The sequence below is a fragment of the Rhipicephalus microplus genome, unplaced genomic scaffold (genome assembly GCF_043290135.1).
Source record: "Rhipicephalus microplus isolate Deutch F79 unplaced genomic scaffold, USDA_Rmic scaffold_21, whole genome shotgun sequence".
In the NCBI taxonomy this organism is placed as follows: domain Eukaryota; kingdom Metazoa; phylum Arthropoda; class Arachnida; order Ixodida; family Ixodidae; genus Rhipicephalus; species Rhipicephalus microplus.
The window spans coordinates 1,469,541-1,495,862 of record NW_027464594.1 but is presented as its reverse complement, the minus strand read 5'-3'; the positions used below and the strand labels follow the sequence as shown (position 1 = coordinate 1,495,862).

General features: G+C 47.5%; 2 protein-coding genes across 3 annotated transcripts in view; both read left to right on the top strand.

Moving 5' to 3' along the window:
- Nucleotides 1-13,517, top strand: part of LOC142785360 (sulfotransferase 1C2-like) — a 41,842-nt gene extending 28,325 nt beyond the window's left edge. For both annotated transcript variants that reach the window (XM_075883837.1, XM_075883836.1), the window contains exon 3: nt 770-13,517. In XM_075883837.1, the coding sequence (XP_075739952.1) occupies nt 770-1,394 (625 nt within the window). In that variant the 3' untranslated portion in view covers nt 1,395-13,517. The remainder of the gene's footprint in view (nt 1-769) is intronic.
- Nucleotides 13,518-14,354: 837 nt separating this feature from the next.
- Nucleotides 14,355-19,009, top strand: LOC142785359 (uncharacterized). The gene is made up of 2 exons (XM_075883835.1): nt 14,355-14,449; nt 14,533-19,009. The coding sequence occupies exon 2, from the start codon at nt 14,572-14,574 to the stop codon at nt 16,228-16,230; it is 1,659 nt and encodes a 552-aa protein (XP_075739950.1). The 5' UTR covers nt 14,355-14,449; nt 14,533-14,571; the 3' UTR covers nt 16,231-19,009.
- The last annotated feature ends 7,313 nt before the right edge of the window (nt 19,010-26,322 follow it).

Genomic DNA, 26,322 nt, shown 5'->3' with positions numbered 1-26,322 from the left:
TCTCACTACAGGTTTGAAAGAAAGTAACACTTCTGGCGGTGAATCTTTATGCCCAACATTGCAATGGGCAGGTTAGGTATAAATATAGTATACAACTTTATGATCTGTCACTGAAGAAATAATTGTTGAGCGCATGACCGTCAAGCCGAACATTATGCCTTACTATTTTAATATGGTTGTATTACGAGAACTATCGTGTTGTCCTTATATCATTGCTACTAATGCTGCATCATTGCAACACTCAAAGCGTATTTAATTATTGAATAAAGGGGCTTCTGGTGATACCTTGTGAAAGGAAACTGCTCCCATTTTCGATATCCGCGCAAATTAATTGATGCATTGCTTATGCTACCAAAAAGCCAGTTCGTACAAGCGGCTGCGACAGCGATGTCAAACAACATGCAATAGCTATGGAATGTGTGATCATCCTTGTGCTGTGTTACCTGCTGTCTTCCTCTTTCTTCTTCATATTTCAATATAACACACCCTTCTCCTATGTATAGGGCAGCCAACTGCCTTTCTTATTTGCTTAACCTCCGTGTCTTACCTTCCTCATTATTTGTTTTCTCTCCTGCGCAAGCCGGTTACGACAATATTACTGATAAGTTCAATCGCTTTTATTATGTTGGTATGCATGCGGTGAACATTTTTTTTGAAATTTATTGAAGTTGTTTGATATCCAACAAGTTAAGCGCGTCTGCCTTTGTAACCATGACGATGGAGGTTTCTGAAACTTGATTTCACAACACCCGTGTTTCTGTTCATGCAGGTACGTCTATGTGGCCCGAAATCCATGGGACGTGTGCGTGTCTTTCTTTCACATGGTCACGAACCTCAACATCTACTGCTTCGAGGACGCCACGTTCGACGAGTTCTTCGAGTGGTTCCTAGACAAAGACTTTGGCTATGGCTCCTACTTCGATCACGTTGCCGCGGGGTACGCCCTGAAGGATAAGCCGAACGTGCTATTTCTAACGTACGAGCAACTGAAGAGAGCGCCTCGTGCTACAGTGCTGAAGCTCGCACACTTTCTCGGTGACAGCTACGGAAGGCTTTTCGAAGGGGAGGATAACGACTTACTGGACCGAATTCTAGAGAGATCCTCCTCGGAAAGCATGAAGAGCGTTGTGGTGATGAACTTGAGCAGCAAGGAGTGGGAAGTCATGACGAAAAGGAATAACATGACCTGCAAGAACGGTTACGGTGGGGATTCGACCAAGTACGGCATAGTAAGGAGAGCTCAGATTGGTGACTGGAAGAACTACTTCAAGCCCGACCAGCTAGAGCGCTTCGAGGCGAAAATCAAGGCTGAAGGAGAAAAGGCATCATTTATGCATTTGTGGGCTGACATTCGTGGGGAAGCGCTTCAAGTAGCAGGCTCACAGACGACGTAGTTGTCCTTGAACTATCAAGAGTGGAGCAGCCCACGATCCACAGAACTGTAGGCTCTGCGTGCAGCGAAATTAGCTTTCAGTTGAAAGCAAACGCGTATCGTATCACGTTGCCCACTTATTCATGAGCAAGCTCTCTAAGGGAAATTAAACTAAAACAGAAAGCTAGAGCTTTGAGAAAAACAGTATTACAAGGCTACTTTTTTTGTTGATGACGTTTAATATTTATGCAGTTAAAGTAGCCGCATCACGCAACCAACCTCAACTAGGAAATTTACTTTTGTAGAAGCATTATCAAAGCTGCACTTATTTTCAGGTGCAGACGTGTTGTTTGACCGCAGGTTTTTTAAAAGTAGCTCTCCTAACAGCTGAAGCTGCTGCTAAATGGAAATTGAAAAAAAAATGGCAGCATATGCCCGGAGTGAATAATGGAGAGTGGGGCGAAGCATTCGTCCGTCCATTCGTACTTGCTTCCGTCTGTCCATGCGTCCATCTGTGTGACCGTCCATGCCTCTATCCGGCCGTCTGTGCGTGCGTCTGTTCGTGCGTTCGTCCCTGTGTTCGTCCATGCATATACCCCTGCGTCCCTTCATGCGTCCATCCATGCATCTGCCTGTGTGTCCGTTCGCCCATCTATTCAACACTCCAAGTACCACCATCTCGCATCTTTTCATCCTATATTCTCCATATAGAAGAACCGCCATCCAGCGGACATTCCAAGAACTAAACGAGAGGTGGCACACGCCCTTTTTTTCACGGCTTGCGCTTCGGGACTACTTCCCCCCTTTAACCACGTCGAGTTCATGGTATATGCATTTCAAGGCAAAAGGGTGTTAAAAGGGTGTGTGGTTCGTCCTTTTGGGGACTAATGGGACTGTCACAACCATTAATCTCTTTAAAAACTAACGGCACCGGGTCTAACAGTTAGTCCCCTCTATGGGCTAACATTTAATCATCACATTTACACCTTAGTGAGTAACTGTTAGTTTCACAGCTTGCCCGAAAGAATTAACATTTAGTCCTCACATTTGCATCTAATAGAGCAACTGTTAATCCCCACATTTACACCTTACCGGGCAACCGTTAGTCCTCACAGTTGCACCTTGCTGGACGAACGGTTGATCCACTTAAATACTCCAATCGGATGAACTTTTTGTCCCCAATTCAAACATTGTTTTTTGTTTATATCCCGCCAGGCCTAATACTTTTTCGCCCGTTTTTCTGCGCAGTGAGCAACGAATTCCGCAGAAAAGAACACGCAAAAAAAGTAGTTAGCCACCTACGTGTAGCTGCTTTCACAGTCACGGCAACAACGAAAGACAAAAGTAAGACATCGAAAGCTTTAAGTGTTCTATATACACATGAAGTTTCCCTATTCTTTTAAGTAAATTCATGGTAAAGTGTACAAGTCCACTTTCGTTGTCAAATCGTGTTTACTCCTTGGGGAGCTCCTCCGACGGAAGCGATAGATGACAGGCATTATTAAGACGATCGAGACCAGGGACTGCTTCGAACGAATACGGTTTATTAGAAGAACTGAAGTAGCGTGCGCTCGCTCCAGGCAGCAGTCTTCTTTCTTCTTCTTCCGGCGTTTGATGATGATATTTTATAGGCTCCCGCCCGCCCAAGTTGAAATTTGATAAGCTCTCGCGGGCTATTTGAAACAACCTTCCATAGGGTATATGTGGTTCACCGATATTCTTAGAAGCTCTTTTTTGCCTGTGCGAAAGAGACAAGCTCTTGTTATTCCGTCTCGCCCAGGGTAGAGGTTTTCAATCCTTCACATTTTCCAAAATGTTCTTGGAGCCTTGTCCTCAACCAACACGATGTCACCCTGTGAGAGTGGTTTTGCTTGCCGCGTCTTGGCTTTGACCGTAGCTCCTATTTCCTTGATGTATTCTTGATGCCATCTTTTCCACCAAGCGCGCACAAGTTCGCATCTGCGTCGCCATGCGTTTTCAATGTCACCGTTGTACAGTCTTGTTTTTCCGTCTTGAAGCTGTCGCCGTCCACCTATGATGTCTGCCGGCGTTAGTGGCATTGGCTCGTCAGGTTCTCCATATACGTAAGTCAATGGTCGATTGTTGAGTGTTCCTTCAACTTCTGCTACAATAGTGCGTAGCTCCTCTACCGAAGCTGTGCTTATCGATATTATTTTTCGCATCAACGTCTTCAAGCTTCTTACGATGCACTCGTAAAACCCTCCCTACCATGGCGCGCACTCGGCTATCGTTTTCCACTGAATTTGTTGGCCACTGTAGTAATTCTTTAAGACCTCGTTTTCAATTGTTTCGAGCATTCTGTTGATTTCCTTTCCAGCTTTTATAAATGTTTTGGCGTTGTCCGAGTAGATTACTGCTGGCATTCCCCGTCGAGCTGTAAATCGTAGGAATGCTTCTAGAAAACTTGACGATGACAAATCGTTGGTAACTTCCAAGTGTACTCCTCTTGTTACCGCGCAGGTGAATATCAGTACATATTGCTTCACAATCTGGTACTTGTCCTTTGCGTGAAGAGGTCCTGTGAAGTCAACTCCATAACTTTCAATGGCTCTGCTTCAGTGACTCTGTCTGCAGGAAGTGGAGGTATGTCTTGAGTTGCCGGTCTGGTGTTATGCCTCTTGCAGACGACACATTCATTTATAATTCTTTTCACTGCTTGTTTACCCTGCAATATCCAGAACTTAGTTTGAAGTTGCGCTAGCGTCACTTGAACTCCTCGTGTGATACCATTTTATGCACGTGACGTATCAGCAGTTCCGTGAAATGCTCATTATTTGGAATTAGTTTTACGTGCTTATTGAATTCTTGGCTTCACTGCAATTGTCCCTTCTGTCTGATGATTCCATCGTCATCAAGGTAGATTTCGTGTCCATTAATTTCAAATGATTGAGTGTTTGAATAGGCCTCACCCTTTGTTTGTCTCAGTGATATTTGGGTCTGTCTTATCCAGTACTTCTCTGCATTTGTTACCTCTTTTCCTGTCAACAGCCCTTTGTGATTTTCCTTTCTTGTGTTGTTTATGAATCTGAACACCCATGCTGTCACTCTTATAAGCCGTCCGTATGATAAATACCTTTCCATTTCCAACGTTGGCTCAATTTCGGATCTTCCCATGCAGTGGTGACCTTGTGTTTTATGCTGGTCTTCCACGTCTGTATTTGTGCCAATTATACTTACTAAGTTCTTTTCCAGTGATGTTATTCATTCGGCACCGTTCCACCATAATTTTGACGTTATCAATGCCTTTGCGCTTATACCTCGTGTAAGTAGGTCAGCAGGGTTGTCGTCACTTTGAACGAATGACCAGCTTGCTTGAAGTGTTTTTCTCTAATTTCTGCGATTCTGTTGGCAACAAACGGATCTCTTTTGCTTGTTCCTTTGATCCAGTGCAGCACAATCATCGAGTCCGTCCAGCAGTGTATTTCCTGAAACTTTCGTTGAAGTGACCTTTCATGTAGTCGCCTAATCTTGATGCTACCACCGCTGCCATCAGTTCAAGTCGCGCCAATGTCAGCTTTTTAGTTGGAGCTACGCGGCTTTTTGCTGTTACCAGCCTTGATTCTTTGCTTCCATCGTGGTATACTGCTATCAAGTATGCTGCCGCTCCGTATGCTAATGGGCTCGCGTCGGCAAATACATGCAGCTTGTATACTTGTACTGGTTGATTCTTGCTTGCGTAGCATCGTGGAATTTCTAGAACTTGAAAGTCCGCCGCTTCAGACATAAGGTTCTTCAATTTGTCGCATTTATCTTCAGGGAGCTGGTCGTCCTACGTGACGTTCATTTTCCACAGTCTCTGCAGTCCTGTTTTCACGCGTACTGTGAATGGCGACAACAAACCGAGGGGGTCAAATATCTTCGCTGTGGTTTGTAACACAGCCCTTTTTGTCAAGTGCGTTGTATCTGTTAATAAATTCCACTTTTCCATAGGGAAGAAAATCATGTCCTTTGAGTGTTTCCATATCAAGCCCAGAAGCATTGTAAATCCTCTAGATCGAATATCTATGTGAGAATCGTCTCTTTCGTTTTCATCAATTATTTTGTTTAATCGCTCTTCATTGGATGTCCATTTTTTCGAATTCATCGCTGCCTCTCTGAACACTTGCTTTGTCTCTTTGTACAACTTAACTGCTTCATCAAGCGTTGCTGCTCCCAAAATGACGTCATCCACGTAGATCGCTTTCTGCAGTGTCGTTGTCGTATCAGGAAACTGGTCTTCCACTTGTTTCAAATGGTGTTTAATTGTAGCTGCCAGTATAAACGTGCTTGGTGTTGTTTCGAACGTTAGTCTTGTTATGCGCCATGTTTGCACTTCATTCATTAACCTTCCTTCAGCGTCATGCTTCCACCACAGAAATCTCATTGCATCTCTATCCTCTTCATGTATAGAGATTTGTAGAAATGCCTTTTCAACATCTCCAATTAACGCCACCTTTTCTTTTCGGAAATTAATGAGCAGTGATAGCATGTCCTCATTCAAATTGGGTCCTGCCTCTAGGTTCTCATTTAAAGACATGCCCTTTCGAGAATGTGATGAGGCGTCAAACACTACTCGAACCTTTGTTGTGGCTCGGTCCTCTCTAATGATCGCATGATGTGGCATGTAGTAGCAAAGTGCATTTGGCTGTTCTGATGGCTCTAGGACCTCCTCTGCGACTCCTAATGCCATATACTCTGATATAGCTTAGTCGTAGCGATACAGCACGTCTTCATTTTTCTGCAGCCTTTTAGTCAGTTGCTGTAGTCTTTTTATCACATTTTCTTTGTTGCCTTCCAAGTTTACTTCCTGTTTCTATGGCAAGCTGACTTCATAGCGACCGTTTTGTTGTACAATCTTGCTCTCGAATTCTTCGACCACTTCATTTTTGATGTTATCCAAAGTATTTCTTGTGATCCTCATTGACTGCAGGCTCCAGAACTTCTGTAGCTCTTGCTGGAGTTCTGTTTCCGCAGCTTCGACCTTCAGAACCATGACTGCTTGATTATGTGTTAGTTTTGTCTTGCTCTGCTCTGACGGCCCTTGCAGTACACATCCCAGTATAGTTTCTACAGCCATCAGTCTGTCCTCGATTCTTTGAGTTCTACCAGTAAAGAATTCCCAATAATAGTCTGAGCCGATCAGTAGTTCTACAGAATCTGTTGCAGTCGTCTTGGTCCTGCGATCAGCCAGTTGCATATTTAGCTGTTTCATTTTCTCGCTGAGTTTCTTAGTTGGAGTGGGTATACAACTGTGCGAGATAACGTCGACTTGTAACGTTTCAATCACTGTTGTCGTGCTTGTTTCTCGTGACTTTACCGTCACTGGCACCACGTTCATTAGTTTGACCTTTTCGTCTCCTCCAGATGAACCAATCACCAGCCTTTCCTGTCGCAACACCTTCGCGCATATTTCTTTCGCTAATCCCGCTTCAATAAATGAACGTCGACTTCCGCTGTCTAATAACAAACGGCAATCTCGGCCACATGTTTCTCCTTCTACGCACACTACAGCCGTCTGCAAAAGCACAAACTTATGCTTGATATTTTCGGTTGCGTGTAGCGTAGATGTCGTCGCTTCGGCTCGCGCTGTTGACCCAGCTCTGTCCTTGTTTTCTGCATCACCGTTCTACATACTGACGTGGCATGTCGTCCCTTTCATTGCTTGCATTTTACTTGGGCCTTGAAAATGCGTGCAGTGTGGTTTGGTCGCGTGCATCTGAAGCATGTTCTATTTTCGGTAAGCATGGCTTTCTTTTCATCCATTAGAATGCTCCTACGACAGTTTTCGGCTGCGTAGGTTTTCTGCTTGCAGAATATGCATATTCTGTCCGCTGAGCTACAGAAGCTTGAAGATGTGCGCATCCGTCTGCGGTTCTCTCTTGGTTTTGCATTTATCCTCTCTTGTTCATGTTGGGTTTCTTCACGAAAAGCCGCTTGCTCTCTTAAGAATAACATAAGCCTGTCCAGCTTTTCCTCGCACGCTTTTCCCGTTGCGTTGTTTTGCTCGCCGTTTTGTTAAGCTGAGCTGTTTCTCATAGCCTCTTTTGACTTGAACTGCACTGATAATTCTGGTGGAATTGCTCTTTTCAATACCGAAAACAACATCGGCGCATTGCTTTCAGTTTCCACTTTTAGTGACTTGAGTGACAATATGTTACCTTGCACTCTGTACTAGCCTATTTAAGTCATCGGTATATTGAACAGACCTGACTTTCTTCAAACTCAATAGCTCATTCATGTGCATCTCAATGGAATGTTCTCAATTGCCGAACGTTTTTTGCAGTATTTTGATTGCGTTATCATAATTTTTCTCTGCCGAGTACTGATGTGCTTAAATGGCAGCCACAGCTTTTCCGCTTAGTGATGCTAACAAGTAATTGAACTTCTGTCCCTTGCTCATGTTCGGTCTCAGATGAACTGCCGACTCGTATTGAGACCAAAAGCAGTTCCACTCTAAAGTTTTCTCCCCAAACTTTATCATTTCAAGCTTTGGTAGCCTAACTAGTTTCGTTGCTTCTTGTCCTGTACTTGAGGGCGTCACTTGCCTTGTCCTATCGCTTGAATCCGATTGTTCAGGCTGTCGATGTCTGATTTCTATCGCAGGTAAGATCGTCGTTAATTTCATGTCGTACTCTATGACGCTTTCGAATTCAGCTTCGGCATTGTCTTCTGTTAGAAACTTTTCCATTTGCTCGTTCGCGCTCTTGAGACTGTCGCTTATTGCTTTAATCTGCGCCTGCGTTGTAAGCAGCTGCTCCAGGTTAGCTCCACCATTAATTTGCTGCTCGGCTGCGTTAATAAGTCGCGTGATCTGGGAGTGAAGCGCTTTCTTTTTCTTCGTTATCACTTCTTTGCTCATATTGAGGTGGTTAACAATGACTCCTTACTTGTCAATCGTTCGTTCAGATGCTCGTACTGTCCACCGAGGTCTCGTCGCTCGATCCAGGTCGATCCTCTGCTTCTCCGCCGTTTTATTCTCTGCTGCTCTGTGGCAGGTTGACCTTTCTTGCCGGTGAGGAGGTAGTCTCCTGGTTCACGGCACAGTTATTAAGACGATCGAGACCAGGGACAGCTTCGAACGAATACGATTTATTAGAAGAAGTGAAGTAGCGTGCGCTCGCTCCAGGCTGCAGTCTTCTTTTTTCTTCTTCCGGTGTTTGATGATTATAATTTATAGGCATTGCAGACGGCAGCGCACGCAGCCTTCTGCCTGTTGTGTTCCCACGGCTGCACGTACAATAATATAATAAAAATAGTTAGACACACGTGACAGAAGATGAGGATGCACGCATATGACAAGTACGTGAACGTTATTATAAAAACAGCGTTAAAATATGACACACAAATAACTATACCTTCACATCTCGCACAGTCCTTCTAAAGCTGCTCTGACGAAAGAGATGGATGACGGGCATCGCAGACGCCAGCGCACAGTCTTCAGCACGGTGTGTGCCCTCGGCTGCACTATAGGTATGTAAAATAGTGAGTCACACGTGACAGAGGATGAATACAGATGCATATGAGAAATACGTGCAAGGTGAAATGAAAACATATGTGAGATATGACATGCTAATAATTTCACCGTGTGGTCATACATCGTCAAAGACTCATTTGATCCCCGTAGCGCAACAGCCTAGGAGCGGCGGCCGCAGTCACAACTCCGCAAACCACCATGCCGCTAACAAGTCGGCAAGTCCTAAGCGAGTGACGTCGTTCAGCTCGAGCAAGCGAACGCGAGAACAAACACGGCGCTGCACGCGGAGTGTCTGCCGCCAGCGACCTTCAAACGGGAGAGCGAGCGTACGCTTGGTCGCCGCCGTAAACAGCGCCGAGCTAGTTTGGAGCTAGCGCCGAAGAAATCGACGGTAATGTGGCCCTTTTCCACAAACTCGAGTGAGTGTAGCGTGTAAACGCGAGTCCGCCGCCGCGGCCAGCGGACGGTGCCAAGCTTCTTGCAACCGACTGGCGGGAAAGCCAACTGTAATGGCGACCAATTTTCAGGGAGTTACGACGCTAGCGAAAGCCCCGCCAGCCCGTGCTGGTGCACTTACAGCGTGCGACTTACTACAACCAAGATCTTTACGAGAACCCGCAACGCGTTTCCGACGACTCCCAACACAGCGACGAGGTCTCAGCCCAATATCGTGAGCCGGAAGCTCATCGCAGTGGCGAAGACAGGCGAGCACTCGATGAGCGAGTTTACGGAATGCCGACGGCAATGGCGGCCAATTTCCAGGTGGTCGACAAATGCAGGCGAACTGCAGACACCGAAGCTGACTTTCGCGATGCATTTTGTGCGTGCGAAATACAACACGACCGAGCCCGTTGCCGGCAAGCGCGATCCGTACTGCACACGCGACAAGTAGAGTAGAAGAAAGAATGATAACCTACTTGCCTTAGAATCCAGCGCTGTTTTCTGCCCTGAGTCAGACTGAAGGATTTATCCGATAGGCCTGTTCTTCTCGTCCGCCATATTGGCCTTCCCAACTATTGCTGTCTTGTGTTGGTCGTGGATATCTTGGAGCCATAGATATACAGCGTGGCGTGGTGACGTGTCGAGACTTGCTCCAGACTTCATGGGTGCAGCGAAACGCAAAAGCAACAGCCCACGCTCATCCAAGCGTACACACAAGCACCACGTCGTAATTCTTAGATCGTCGAATCCATGCGGCCGTGGTCGAGCACTCCAAGTGCAACGCAACGCGGACCGTTGCCGGCAAAATACGGGGAAAGACTGAGCCAGCAGAGGAGGAGATGGAGGCCTGGACACATTGGCAACGCTTTTCGCACTGCCTGCAATGCCCGGGCGGTTCATCCCTTGGTTTCTCGCTCCACGCTTCCCTCTGTGGTTGCTCCTCAACGATCTATCCGTTAATCGCGCGTGCCTATTGGGCACCGTTACTCCTTTTTCGGGTAATTTTGCCTTAGAATGAACTAGTTCACTGTATTCATGGCACTGCGGCCCAACGCTGGGTAAACCTTTCTAAAACCAAGGAGGTTACGCCCAGCGTGTATAACATAGCAACATTTTCCTGTCAGATAGTTCTCAATGTACATGCCAATGGCTACTAATGGGAAATGAGAGACAGGAGCTCTCGGCTTTTACTTTCTTACGGCTTGCGCTTCGTATCTACATCCCACTTTAACAACCTCGAGTTCATTCATGGTATATACTAGTCCATTGCATTCATGGCACTGTGGCTCAACAGTCGCTAAACTTTTCTAAAACTAAGCAGGTTACAATCGCCAAGTATAACGTATCAACTCATTCTTGTCCGATAGTGCTAGATGTACATGCCATTGGCTGCTAATGGGGATCGCCGCGTGCGTGTTAACTAAAAGGCGAATGCTCCTGTCTCTCCTTTCCTATTAGCAGCCATCGGCATGTACATTGAGCCCTATTTTTCATTGCTCGACAACGCACAGAAAAAATCTCTCTCCGGCACTACTTTGGAAGTGAAAATGTTATACTTCTTGCATAATACAACGGCTACGAGGAACGAACGGGTGCCGCTGTAAGGAGCTTCGCCGCTAAAAAAATCACAGTTTCGTCGCTAAGGCGAAGCAATTAATGCGACCACAACCACTTAAAATGTAATGCTGCGAACAGCAAGTAGATCAAAACGTGCAGCGCGTTGCTGACGCACAATTGACGCACGGAAACTAAATACAAAGGACGAGAGAGAACTAACAACGTTTACCTCTCTACACTTGACGTGCTGTTTAAAAAAACAATGCAAGAAACGTAATCACAAGTACAGATGAGTCCAAACTGACAAGTGTCCGAGTTGTTATACCTATGTGTATGAACAGCGCGCACTTTTCAGAAACGGCACTTAGGCAGCGAGCGAAGTGACCTTTGTCAGCCCTGAAACGACCACAATCGTTAAGAAAGCCAAAGGCACACGATTGTCGCCAACAAATGGTAAGCGCGCGCGCACAAATATCTACCTCGCCTGCTCCCCGCCCCATTCAAGGGGCAAAGTAGGCGTGGAAGATAAGCGGGCGTCGGCGGATCATCACAAGCTGGGCATCGAGCGTAAGGGCTTTTTTTCAGTTTTCATAATTATAGACAAGTATACATGTACGGTGAATGCCGTTGGCAGCGGCAGCGACGACAAAAGGCCAGCCGAGATTGTTAATACAACTTCGAGCGCAATACAATAATTCTCAATAAGTGTTCTAACTTCTTATCAAGCGTTTTTTCTGGCGTTGTCGACAGAACATTTACGAAAGTACAACAACAAAAGGACGTAGTGGAATAGTAGGCATATTACAACTCAAAATATTTACGATATACACCTTCGTGTCCAGCGCACCAACAAAGGCAGCCCTTATTTACATGGGAACGAGTGTTTCTCTTCTGAAAATGCCAGAATCTAGCCTTAAAATTTGCTACGTGTGATGTGCCTTTATTCAGCACCCAGCAATGATAAGAAAACGGTAAATTTGGCATTCAGAAAAACAAATAACAGTCTTAGAAGGGGCAACCATCGGCTTTATTCGCCCTCAATCAAAAGCTCACAGATTGCGGTGTTTAAGAAGACAATTGTACTAGGAATTCATTCCGCGAAGTTAACTACTAAACAAAAAACTGAGCACGGCCTCAACTGACAACGTCGAAAAAGCAAGGTACAGCAGTGTTTATGGGAAGCCTCAATGATGGAGTGCAAAATAAGGCAAAGCCTAATGCATCATTTAGTAAGATTCAAAGACGTTATCTGTTGCCATCTACCATCTCGCCTTTTACCAAACAGAGATGACATCACCACCAATGTCATACCCCTGTGCTCGGTGGTGCTTGGCATTGGCTCCCCCTTGCCCCAGGTCCTGCTCCACCGCTTCATTTTCGTTATTGACCTCCTTTCTACTTCACCTCCTGCCGTTCTCGGCTTCTCTCCTGAACATCTGTTCTCTCCTCCCATACCTGACATCTGTCTACATAGTCAAGCTTTACTCTCTCCATGCTTTTTTTGGGGGGGTGGAGCTGCCTTTCGTTTTACATTGTCCTGCATCAGACGTAACCGAGAAAAACAATAAAAAGAAAGGCAGCATCTCCCGAACGCTGTAATAAATGGCGCTGTCTCATAGAAACACACACAAACTGCAGTTGAGTCAGTATACTCTATATGGCGCCGTACCGCTACTTTCTGATTGTCTGCTGTGCAGTTAGTGCCCGGGTGAGGAAAGAAAGAGTGCCTCTCTAAGCCTCCTAAATGATCGCTGTATGTGGGGGGCGGATCGTTGGTGGGGCATAAACAAAGCAGAGGGGAGCACCTCGGTGGTTCGCGCTCGTCGCCAGACAAACAGACACATATACACACGGATTGACGCATGCACGGACGGATGGACGCACGGATGGATGAATGGTCGCACGCACGGATTGAGGAACGAACAGACACTCAGACATAGAAATAGACGGGTGGACATACAGACAGGGACCGCCGGACGGATGGATGGACTGACGGATGGGCGGGCGGTTGGCTGCTGCGCACAACTCAACATCATTTACTCCGTGGATATGCTGTGATTTTTTTTGCTTTATTTCACTGCTATTCTCCCTCGCTTCGCTTTTGGATTCTTTTATGCTTGCCTTATGCCATGCTGTCCCTCTCTCTTTACTCATGCGTAGCCTTGGCTATGTGGCAAGCATGGCGGTGGTGGGTAGCTAATAACCTAAAGTTGAGTAGTGGGGCTTACCATATTTCGGTGGCACATAACTTAGAACATCAGGGCAAATAAGCTGGCTTTAACTGTTTCTCTGCAAAATAAAAAAGCGTGGAGTACCATCGCACGCAGTCATCAGTCAAAAATAAGGCCGAGAATTTGCAAGACCCACCTAATAAAGCAGTATACCAATCTAGCCACACGTCGACCTCTTTCTCGCCTATTAAAACGCCTTGATACAAATTTTTTACCTCGGGGAGTTCTGCATAAAGCGAACAAAGAATAGGTATACACGCGGTTTTTTTCTTTTGTAGGGCGCTAGTGAGACGTACTTGGTAGACGTTTTAGACTGCTCATCTAGGAACATTACACGTGACGTATTGGTGTGGCGTTGAATGTTTTCAACATTGTGTATCATCGTTCGCTGAAAAAAACCACACCACGTTTCTTGTTATCAATAAACTGTAGAGAAATTGCATATCGTGTTTCACTTCGTGTAATCCCACTAGGAAGAAATGCAAAGCCTCACGCATGTCTTATCAAGTAGTTTTATTCACTTATCCATAGGTTTAGTTATGCCTTCGTTTGTTCACTTATTGATGCAGTGACAGACGCTGAGCGTGGTAATGAAAAAGTGGCTTAACGTTAAAATCTTAGGCTCCTTCTTCAACAGGAATATATCTCTTGATACAGCGACACGGGCTCAACGGTGATTAATCTTTGTAAAGAATGAATTTACGCCCCGTTTGTCTCTATGAATATATATTAAAACGAAAATGTTCATCAGTACAAAGTTTCGTGAACACTTCTTGTGCGTGCCATCTGAAGAAAAAAATTATCTCTAAGATGATGTGGTAAAAGACAACCACGACGTTTATGACAATAAACGCACAAAAAAGCTATATCACAGAATCACACAAAGCGTTAAGGCAACTATAAGTAACATAACTGTCTGACCGAACGAGGATACCAATGAACGTGAGTCCAAAGAAGAACGTTAAAAACATGAAAGCAGGATTGGCGGTACGAGGGACGCTGATGAGGTGCAGGGCAGGAGGCGGTAAAAATTACGGCATATTCACGGGGTGAATGATGATGAATGGGCGAAGCTCCGGAGGGATTTATCGGTAAACTGTGAATCTTCCGTGTAATTCGCCCAGTCGATCATCATGTAAAGACGTGAGAAACGCTGTGTGTGTATATACACAAATCAACTTTTATTTGTTCTTAGACGATGGATGGCTTGCGATGTCCCTTGCCTCGCGCGCTCGCACATCGGGATTCTGTCTGCGAGGAGACGCGTCTTGATCCCGATCAAACGCTGACGTGTGTACGTTTGGCTCCGGCTACTTACCGTGTTATGACCACCTCTTCAGGTCCTTGGACCCTGGATCACACATCACACCAACTGTAAGTGGACCTGGCACCCATTCGACACCTTGTTGGGATGTGATAATGCTCCTTGAGAACAGTGCTGACTGTTTATTGTTCAGCTCGACCGCTTCCGCGCTAGGCCTAACCGCCGGCCTAGTATGAGTGGAGGCGCCCAGCGCGACGCGGCCAGCGTCGCAGCGGGCGTCGCTGCTGGAGGCGACGCCGCTCGCTCATGGCGTGCTCTACATGCTGACCTTCGTCCCACTGGTTCATCGGCTGACACCTGCGCAGCGGATCTGAAGAAACCATCTTCATGGGAGCCTAAACCTCCACCACTGCCCGATGCGGACTACAAGGTGATTCTTCGGATACGCGGGGGTCTCGACTGTACCAAGTTGCACCCCTGTGTCTTACGACAACTCGTTCTCAAAGCAGTTGGACTTCCCATCAGCAGCCCTGATCAAATCAGGGTCAATCCCACCAGTCACACAGTGCTCGTGAGTACGTCAAGCATGGACCGAGCAGATTTATACCACAACATCCGGACCTTAAAGTTCAACGGAGTCCCCTACGAAGTCGTCACCCACGTTGCCGACCCTGTAGATTCTTGTCGTGGAAGGTTTCATCTCCCTCTGGATTACGCTGACGAGGAAATCCTTCCAACCCTCCAAAGATGTAATCCAGCCATGACCATTGGGGCCGCTCGCCGACTGAGCACCACCGAAACCATCTTGGTTGTTTTCCGTGGCACGCACGTCCCTTTTTACATCAACTACGAAGGCTGCACGCTTCGCTGCCGCCCATTCCGACTGAAGGTGGAAGCCTGCACCCGTTGCCGAAAAATTGGACATCGCCAGGATGTCTGCCCCTCTACTCCCGATGCAATCTGTCACAAGTGCGGACTGAAGGATTCCTCAATGGACCATGAATGTGAACCCGTCTGTGTCGTGTGTGGTGGAGCTCACATCACCGGTTCCCCATTGTGCAAACAGCGTTACAAGACTAAGACACCTAAATACCAGACACCTAAGCCCTCAGAAGTTCCATCATCCCGGACACCGAGCCTTAATCGCTCGCAAGAGCGTGGCCCACAGCGGGGTCGCAGCAAGAGCAAGAGGCGGGGCCCAAACTCGACTCCCAAAGAACTTGACTTCCCGACCCAGTCAACGAACCCCCATTCCACCAGTCATCTGCCAAACCCATTAAAGGTAAGCTGGGCACAGGCAGCTTCCTCTAACTGCTCCTTATCTCAAAACATTAGCCTAGAAAAAGTTCTAGCTGAAAACGCTAGCCTCAAGGCAGAAATTCAAAAGTTAAAGCTCGAGCTACAATCCCGAATGCCCCTTAGCAATCTTTCGCAGCATTCCGAACCACGATCTTTCATTCCTGCTCAATCGCCCCCTGCTGTTGAACCCACGATACCTCTTCCTCCTACTGACATGGACACTACAATGCCTCGAGACACCTCCCAGCTGCCACCCTCAAATAAGCGCAAAACCCCTGCCACACCACGCGAAGAAGAATCTCTCAGCGACACAGTTCTAACTCTTAACGATAGGATAAACGCCCTCGAAAATAAAACACAGAAGAAATTCGCCGTCATTGAAAGTAAGATTTCTCACATAGAGAGCAGATTCACAGCTCAGGAGACGGGCCAAGCTGCCATAAATGACAAACTTGACAAGTTTCTAGATTTTGTACAAACTCAAATGCAGCAGACCACTGCATGGATTGTGGCCGTCACGGCCAATAATCCAAATATAGCCGTACCCGCCTTCTCTCCTACACCCCCTCCCGACAATGGCTGCAAACCCTAATCGCTCGAACTTTGTAGTATGGCAATGGAACTGCAGGGGGTTCCGCAAAAAGAAAGCGACTCTTCAACAATATTTGGCCTCCTGCCCCAAACCCCCTGCAGTCATTGCCCTACAAGAGACCCACGGAAACATAACTTTTCCCGGTTACAGTGTACACCAAACTAAATCTCTAAATTCTCCCGATACTGCAATATTAACGCAAAAACATTTGACGGTAACTCACTCTAATTTCGACGGCGTCGATGTGGAGCACAACTTTTTGGAGGTCCTTCCTTGTAAAACTCAAGAATCGCCTTTATACGTATTAAACGTCTATAGTAGGCCACAGGCGAAACACCATCGCTTCAATACTCTCTTTGCCCGAGCCATTGCGGCCGCGAAACATCACCCTCTCCTAATACTTGGTGATTTTAATGCACCAAATCAAGTATGGGGCCACTCTGTTTCTACACCCAAGGGTAGGGCTTTGTGGGTTCACATACAGGATCACCGCCTCACCCTCCACAACAATATAGACATGCCCACTAGATTAGGTAATAGTGTAGCTAAAGATACATCTCCCGATCTTACACTCAGCCATCGCGTTCACTTTGTCACATGGACCAACCTGAACATTAACTTCGGTAGTGACCACTACATTATTCAAACTACCATACACTTCCGACACAAACCTTTAGCTCCCAAGCGCCTGAGCCTTATTAACTGGAACAAGTTTCGCGAGGCCCGTCACTGCTCGGCGCCTACTGAGATAGATGATATCTCGGAATGGGTACAGCAATTGCACACTGACACAAAAACGCATACCACCATGTTACCACCTGATACGCCTTTTACAATAGTTGACACCCGACTTCTTCACATGTGGGAAGCTAAGCAATCTCTCCTCAAACGCTGGAAGAAGAGGCGACATAATCGCCGACTGAGACTGAGAATTGCGAGACTCGATTTGCAAATTCAGGACTATGCCATACAGCTTGCTTGTCAACAATGGACCCAGAAATGCGAAAGCATGCATGGCCACCTAGACAGCAAGATGACATGGCAGCTCCTGCGGCATTTATTAGACCCTACCATATCACGTACCGCAAATAATCATCACATTAACAAACTACTTCACTCGCACAAAGGTAACTTAAACACTCTTTTTAATGATCTTCGCGACAAACACCTACCCAGCGCGTATCGATACGATGCACCTGACTATATCGGACAACCAAATGATGATCTCAGTAGCCCCATAACGGAGGCTGAGGTTAGACACGCGCTTGCGAACCTTCGCACCTCATCTGCACCAGGCCCTGACCTCGTCAATAATAAACTTCTCCGCAACTTAGATGAAAACTCAATTATAGCCCTCACTAAATTTTTTAACCACTGCTTCGACACTTCTACCTTGCCGGCTGCGTGGAAGGACGCCAGAGTTATTTTCATACCAAAACCTGGTAAGCCCATAAACACAGCCAACCTACGTCCGATTTCCCTCACTTCATGCATCGGAAAAACACTTGAACATGTAATCCTCAACCGCCTTAGCAAATTTATAGAAGAACACAACTTATACCCTCACGAAATGATAGGCTTCCGTAAATCCCTTTCCAGTCAAGATGTCATGCTTCGACTGAAGCATGACATCATTATCCCTAACTCTAGCCTCGATACTCAAGCAATTCTCAGTCTCGATCTCCATGGGGCTTTTAACAACGTCAGCCACACTGCCATATTGAGTGAACTGAGCGCTATAGGCGTTGGTAAAAAGATTCATGATTACATATCTGCGTTCCTTTCGAACCGTACGGCAACTATTTACATTGGGTCTGAACACTCTTGTTCTTACTCCTTGGGGAGTTTCGGCACACCTCAAGGATCAGTGTTATCACCTTTCCTTTTTAACATCGCGATGATGCCGCTGGCTCGAACGCTGAGATCCATATCAGATCTCAAATTTTCACTTTATGCAGATGATATTACCCTCTGGATGACAGGCGGCTCCGATGGTCACATTCAGGAAACTCTGCAGACTGCTGCTGACAGGGTGGTGGTTTGTGCGGGTAACATGAATCTGACCTGTTCACCCACTAAATCTGAACTGCTCCTCCTTCCTGCCCATCGGGGCTCTGAAAAGCACATCTCTGATATACAAATAACACTGAACAATACACCCGTGCCTAAAGTTGACAGACTCAGGGTGCTTGGACTACACATACAACGAAATCGACTAAACACACACACCATTAAAGCACTTCAAACAACTGTGGACCACACTCTACGCCTTATAGGCAGGATATCTAATAAGCATGGCGGGCTACGAGAGGCAGAGCTCCTCCGCCTCATCCAAGCCTTCGTCCTCAATAAAGTGACTTATTCTCTCCCTTATCTGTTCCTTCTGAGAAGAGAACAAAATAACGTAGACACTTTGTTACGTAAAATCTACAAATTCGCTCTCGGAGTCCCCATTCGAACGTCCACCGCACGGCTCATGGAGACAGGCACATTGAACACCTTAACTGAACTTATTGAAGCACACTTAACTTCACAATATGCTCGTCTTTCCAACACACAGACCGGAAGATACATACTCGATACCCTCAGTATCAGGCCAACTCCAACCACTAACGCCAAACACACTATTCCGCGTGAAATACACAAGAATCTACTCATTCCGCCGCTCCCTAAAAACATGCACCCTGTGCACCACGAGCAACGTCGACGACAGCGTGCAAAAACTCTCGAAAAACGATTTTCTACTTCTAAAGAAGTGCTCTACGTTGACGCTGCCGAATACAGTACTCGTCCTTTTTTCGCCCTCTCAGTTGTGAATTCGCTAGGTCAGATATCTGCTGCTGCTTCTATTTCTGCTTCCTCTTCTGAGGAGGCGGAAGAAGCAGCCATAGCTCTGGCCCTTACAGTTCCAAATTATTCACTTATTATTAGTGATTCAAAAACTGCCATCTACAATTTTGGAGCGGGTAGGGTGTCCAAAACAGCCCTCTCCCTCCTTTTGGCCCATCCCCCGCAACAAGACACGGCTTTAATATGGACTCCCGCGCACGCGGGCCTTGCCGGTAACGAGGCGGCTCACGCCAGCGCCCGAGGATTTACGTTCCGGGCGCAGGCGCTGGAAGAGCCAGGCCCCGTTTCGACAACGGCACCGTTTGCTGCGCGGGATCGCCTTTTAACATTTCACATCTGTAGTCACTACCGCCTTGGTCGTTTATCCTTACCGCCGCTAACGTCGAAATCCATACGAAGGCGCGAAGTACTGTGGCGACAGCTGCAGACTCACACCTTTCCTTCTCCTTACATTCTTCACCTCATGTACCCTTCTCTTTACCCGTCCTCCTCCTGTAAATATTGCCCCGCACAGAAAGCAAATCTTAATCATATCATGTGGGGGTGCCCTAAGCACCCCCCTCCACCGTCCCTTCGAAAACTAATTAGTAATGAGGAGCAGTGGGAGGCTGCCATGCGCAGCTTGAAACCCGACGTCCAGGAGGCCATCCTGGGTTGGGCAGAGAGGGTTGCGGAGGACTATCGAGCGTAGCAATCTCTCCTCATCTCTCTTCCATTGCACCTTTCCTTTACAAAGGAAAAATAAAGTTTATACCTACCTACCTGTCTGCGAGCGCGCGCTGCTGCCGCCTCGCGCTCTCTCTGCTGTGCAGCCTTATCCATCCGGCGACTCCGAGCGCGCGCCAACAGCGAACGGATTTTATTACAACGCTCCTCCTAGCGTACGTCGCCGCACTAAATCGAACGATTGCCTTCAACCAATGACACGTGCCATATGTGACATCATTCCTATTTTATAAGATCTCGCGTCTTTCATCAACTACAAGTACCGCTTTCTAGTTTATAACATCTTGCATCTTTTCATCATCAGCTACAAATACCACCATCTAGTAAACACTACAAGAACTAAACGAGAGGTGGCTACATACAGGAGACGGTACCGCCATCTAGTGAACAATGCAAGAACTAAACTAGAGGTGGCTACATACAGGGAACGGTACCGCCATCTAGTGAACACTGCAAGAACTAAACTAGAGGTGGCTACATACAGGCTACAGGGGACGCACAGCCCACGCCCTAAGGAGCTTCGCCCCTAAAAGGCGCTGTGACACAATCTCACGTGTAGACGTGCTACACTCTGGTGGCGACAGCGCTTGACGCGTGTGTCCGCCTACACAGTAGTTAATCTGCATCGGAGACGCGATGCTCCATGCAGGGGCTGGCCTGCCCGACGAGCAAGCGAACAGCTTGCGTCGAGGCGCGATGGTCGGCGCAACCCGGACCTTTAGCCAGGGGACGCCCATTGCCGTGCAGAACGGCTGACCGCAGAGACGCCTCTCCGAGATCCGCGATGTTTTTGGCAAGGAACAGAACTGCAGGCCAGACCGCGCCCCGAGATGCCGTACTCGTGCCGGCAACGCCGCCCCAGCTGGTGGTTGAATGGCAGTAGCGTGGGCAGCCACGTTCCCTGGCCGAAACCTGTATTATCTGCGTCCGAGGCTCCGGCCCGCTGTCTTCCGTCTGCCGCAGCTTCGGCTCGTCTACAGCCACGAAGCTTACCACCACAAAATGCTCACGCGTGGTCCGATTGTGGCACGCCACCTTTATGGGCCATCGCAGGTCATTGGCTGATATGCTAGCTTCACGCACACACTTGGTACGAAAAAACACGTGCTCGCCTCTGCACCATCGTTGTAGTCGTTTTTTTTACTCATCACAATGTTATTTCAGGTACATCTTGATTTCGCAAAGAAAGTGACGAGGAGTGCCTGGGTGGCACAATGGCATATCAACTTTGAATCAACCATCGGTGTACGAGGACGCGATCTGTGGGCGGAAAAATTTTTCTAGGAGGCATGGTTCTAAAATAATAATTCTTGTGGAGAGGGTATTTTCGACACAGAACAGAAAATTGGCCCCGTATCCGCATAATACACTGCAAATGTCGTCGAAAGACGATAGAGAGAGCGAAGGAACAAAACGTTTTTTTGGTGTTCTTGCACAAGAAAAAAATTGGCAGGATATCCACCGAGTGAATGTTGGAGAATGGGGCGAAGCATTCGTCCGTTCATTCGTTCTTGCTTTCGTCCGTACATGCGTCCGTCTGTGTGACCGTGTATGCGTCCATCCTTTTGTCCGTGCGTGCGTCTGTTCAAGCGTCCGGCCCTGCGTTCGTCTATGCATCCGCCCCTGCGTCCGTTCATGCGTCCATCCATGCGTCTGTCTGTCCGTTCGTCCATGTCCAAGTACGACCATCTCGCATCTTTTCATCATATATTCCCCATATAGAAGCACCGTCATCCAGCGGACATTTTAAGGACTAAACGAGAGGTGGCACACGCCCACTTTCTTACGACTTGCGCTTCGGGTCTACTTCCCAACTTTCACCACATCGAGTTATGGTATATACACTCTAAGGCAAAAGGGTGTTAAAAGGGTGTGTGGTTCGTCCTTTTGGGGACTAATTGGGCTGCCACAACCATTAATCCCTTTAAGGACTAACGGCACTGGGTCTAACAGTTAGTCCCGACTCACATTTAGTTCTCACATTTACAACTTAGTGGGTAACCGTTAGTCCCTCAGTTCACCTGAAAGGACTAACTTTTAGTCGTCACTTTTGCACCTAATAAAGCAACTGTTAATCACCACATTTACACCTTACCGGGCAACCGTTAGTCCTAACAGTTGCACCTTGCTGGACGAACGGTTGATCCACTCAAATACTTCGATCGGATGAATTTTTGTCCCCAGTTGAAAACATTGTTTTTTTGTTTATTTCCTGCCAGGCCTAATACTCTTTTCGCCTATTTTTCTGCGCAGTGAGCAACAAACTCCGCAGAAAAGAACACGCGAAAAAGTAGTTAGCCACCTATTTGTAACTGCTTTAACAGTCACGGCAACAACGAAAGACAAAAGTTAGACATCGAAAGCTTGTATTTTTCTACATACGCATAAAGTTTCCCTATTCTATTAAAAGAATTCATGGTCAAGTGTACAAGTCCAGCCTCGTTGTCAAACCTTGTTCACTCCTTGGGCAGCTCCTCCGACGGAAGCGATGGATGACAGTCATTGCAGACGCCAGCGCACGCAGCTTTCTGCCTGTTGTGTTCGCACGGCTGCACGTACAACAATAAAGTAAAAATAGTTAGGCACACGTCACAGAAGATGAAGATGCACGCTTATGACAAGTACGTGCACATTAATATAAAAACATGGGTTAAAATATGACACACAAATAACTATACCTTCACATCTCGCACAGTCCTTCTGAAGCTGCTCTGACGAAAGAGATGCATGATGGACATCAAAGACTCCAGCGCACAGTCTTAAGCATGGTGTGTGCCCTCGGCTGCACGATAAGTATGTACAATAATAATTCACACGTGACAGAGGATGAATACAGATGCATATGAGAAATACGTGCAAGGTGAAATGAAAACGTATGTGAGATATGACATGCTAATAATTTCACCGTGATGGCACACATTGTCAAAAACTCCATTCGATCCCCGTAGCGCAACAGCTTAGGAGCGGCGGCCGCAGTCACAACTCCGCAAACCATCCTGCCGCTAACAAGTCGGCGAGTTCTAAGCGAGCGACGTCGTTCAGCTCGAGCAAGCGAACTTGAGACCAAACACGGCGCTGCACGTGGAGTGTCTGCTGCCAGCGAACTTCGAACGGGAGAGCGAGCGTACGCTTGGCCGCCACCGCGAACAGCGCCGAGCTAGTTTGGAGCTAGCGCCGAATAAATCGACGGTAATGCGGCCATTTTCCACAAACTCGAGCGAGTGCAGCAGGCAAACGTGAGTCCGCCGCCGCGGCCAGCAAACGGTGCTGAACTTCTTGCGACCGACTGGCGGGAAAGCCAACTGCAATGGGGACCAATTTTGAGTGAGTTCCGACGCTAGCGAAAGCCCCGCCAGCCCGTGCTGGTGCACTTACAGCGCACGACTTACTGCAACCAAGCGCTTACATGAACCCGTAACGTCTTTTCTACGACTCCCAACACAGCGACGAGGTCTCAGCCCAACATCGTCAGCCCGAAGCTCATCGCGGCGGCGAAGACAGGCGAGCACTCGATGAGCAAGCGTACGGGTGGCCGACGCCAATGGCGGCCAATTTCCAGGTGGTCGAAAAACACATGCGACTTGCAGACGCCGAAGCTGACCTTCGCGATGCATTTCTTGCGTGCGATATACAACCCTACTCCCCACCTTTAACCACCTCGAGTTCATTCATGGTATATACTAGTTCATTGCATTCATGGCACTGCGGCTCAACACTCGCTAAACGTTTCTAAAACTAAGGAGGTTACAACCAGCAAGTATAACGTAGCAACCCTTCCTTATCAGTTAGTGCTAAATGTACATGCCATTGGCTGCTAATGGGGATCGCGGCGTGCGTGTTAAAAAAAAGGCGAATGCTCCTGTCTCTCATTCCCCATTAGCAGCCTTTGGCATGCACATTGAGCACTATTTTTATTGTTCAACAACGCACAGAAAAAATCTCTCACCGGCACCACTTTGGAAGTCAAAATGCTATACTTGTTACATAATACAACGGCTACGAGGAACGAACGGGTGCCGCTGTAAGGAAGTCGCCGCTAAAGAAATTACATTTTCGTTGCTGAGGGGAAGCAATGAATGCGACCGCAACCACTTAAACTGTATTGCTGCGAACAGCAAGCAGATCAAAACATGCAGCGCGTTGCTCACGCACAATTGACGCACGAAAACTACATAGAAAGGACGAGAGAGAACTAACAACGTTTACCTCTCTACACAAGACGTGCTGTTTAAAAAAAACGATGCACGAAACGTAATCACAAGTACAGATGAGTCCAAACTGACAAGTGTCCGAGTTGTTATACCTAATGTGTATGAACAGCGCGCACTTTTCGGAAACGGCGCCTAGGCAGCGAGCGAAGTGACCTTTGTGATCCCGGAAACGACCGCAATTGTTAAGAAAGCCAAAGGCACACGATTGTCGCCAACAAATGGTAAGCGCGCGCACACAAATATCTACCTCTCCTGCTCCCCGCCCCAGTCAAGGGGCAAGAGAGAGAGAAAATTTAATGCGGAAAGGCAGGGAGGTTAACCAGAAAACATGTCCGGTTTGCTACCCTGCACTGGGGAAAGGGTAAGGGGAAAGGGAGGAAGAGAAGCACAAACACACATACACACACTCGCACACAGTAGTGTCACAATCGTTCAACGAGGCGGGTCGCTCGCAGAAACTTCATCAGCGCCTTAGTTGCTTTCTTGCGTGAAGTTCGATCTTTCCGACATTCCAAGATTGACTGCTCAGAAAATGGCTGGTCGTCGAGGCGAGCAAACACTGCTGAGAGGGACTGTCGCTGAGAGCTGTACTGGGGGCACTGACATAAAATATGTTCAATTGTTTCGTCATTTTCGCAATGGTCGCATGTAGCGCTGTCTCTCATTCCGATGCGGCAGGCAAAAGCGTTCGTGAAAGACACCCCAAGCCACATACGGCAGAGAAGGGTCGTCTCGGATCGGGGTAGGCCAGATGGAATAGTAAGTCGTAGGCATGGGTCCAGGCGGTGAAGACGGGTGTGGAGAAAACCGGGCGTATTCCGCATAGACCTTGCGACATCCTGCGCAAGCGTATTAATCTTTGCTGCTGCGTCGCTTCTTGATAGTGGAATAGGTTCCATCACTCCATTTTCGTGAGCATTCTTAGCTGCATTGTCAGCATGCTCGTTACCGATGATGCCGCAATGGCCTGGTAACCACTGAAAAGATATGTCATGTCCTTCGTCTATTAGGTGATGATACAGTTGTCGTATTTCGAGCGCCAATTGATCTTGAGGTCCACGACGTAGCGCATTGTGTAGACATTGGAGAGCTGGTTTCGAATCAGTAAAAATGCTCCATTTTTGTGGTGTCTCTTGGTCAATCCTGCGGAGTGCGCTGCGGAGTGCCGCGAGCTCCACGGCTGTCGATGTCGTCTTGTGTGACGTTCTGAACTGGATGGTTTCGGCTCTTGCTGGGAAGATCACAGCTCCTGCAGATCCTCCAACAGTTGTCGAGCCATCCGTGTAAAGTTTGACATGATCTTTGTATTCTTCGTGTAGCATGAGTAGAATCATCTGCTTTAAAGCTGGCCCCGAGAGCTCCGCCTTCTTGCGAATCCCTGGCACTGTCAAGCGCAGTTTTGGTCGGTCCAAGCACCAAGGAGGTGTTAGTATCCGTTCCGGAGGTGTGTAGACTGTTGGAAGGCACTCACGGAAAGTCAGTACTCTCTTACAGAAGGAGGCACTCGGTCGATCTTCTGGAAGCGTAGCTAGGTGGTGGGCAGGGGCGCGAGCAAGGTGTCTAATATGAGCTCTAAGCACCTCCAAAGTAATGTGCACTGTGGCCGGATGATCTTTGGCGATTGCGATGGTTTCCGCTGTTGATGTACAGCGTGGTAATCCAAGACAAACTCTGAGTGCCTGGCCCTGGGCGTTTTCTATTGTGCGTATACTGCTTTTGCAAGCGTTCGTCAGAACCGGCAAGCTATACCGCAGGTACCCCAGAAACAGCGTTTTGTACAAATGCAACATCGCGTGCACTGATGTGCCCCACGTTTTGCCTCCGAGGAACTTGAAAAGTTGTGCGATGGCCGTTAGGCGCTTCTTTAGAGTGGCCACATGGGGACTCCAGCAGAGATTTCGATCGATCGTGACCCCCAAAAACCTGTGGGTCCTGGCGTAGCAGACACTGTGTCCATCGATGGCGATGGGATATGACGTCATTGCCTTCCGCGTGAACGCGACCAGCGCCGATTTCTCAGGAGAAATCTCGAGGCCTTGTTCTCTAAGGTACGCCGATATTGAATTCGCTGCTTTCTGGAGTCTCGCACGTACCTGAGGACGTGTTACACCTGATGTCCAGGCACAAATATCATCTGCATAGAGAGATATCTGCACGGAATCTGGTATGCGTTCAACGAGACCGATCAGAACCAGGTTGAACAGTGTGGGGCTCAATACACCACCTTGAGGAACACCACGGTGTGTATAATGTTCAGAAGTCGGCCCATCATCAGTTTGCATAAACAATGATCTCATATGTAGGT

Excerpts from the sequence above, each read along its gene's own strand:
- LOC142785359 (XM_075883835.1), top strand. The coding sequence starts at position 14,572 with ATGAGTGGAGGCGCCCAGCGCGACGCGGCCAGCGTCGCAGCGGGCGTC.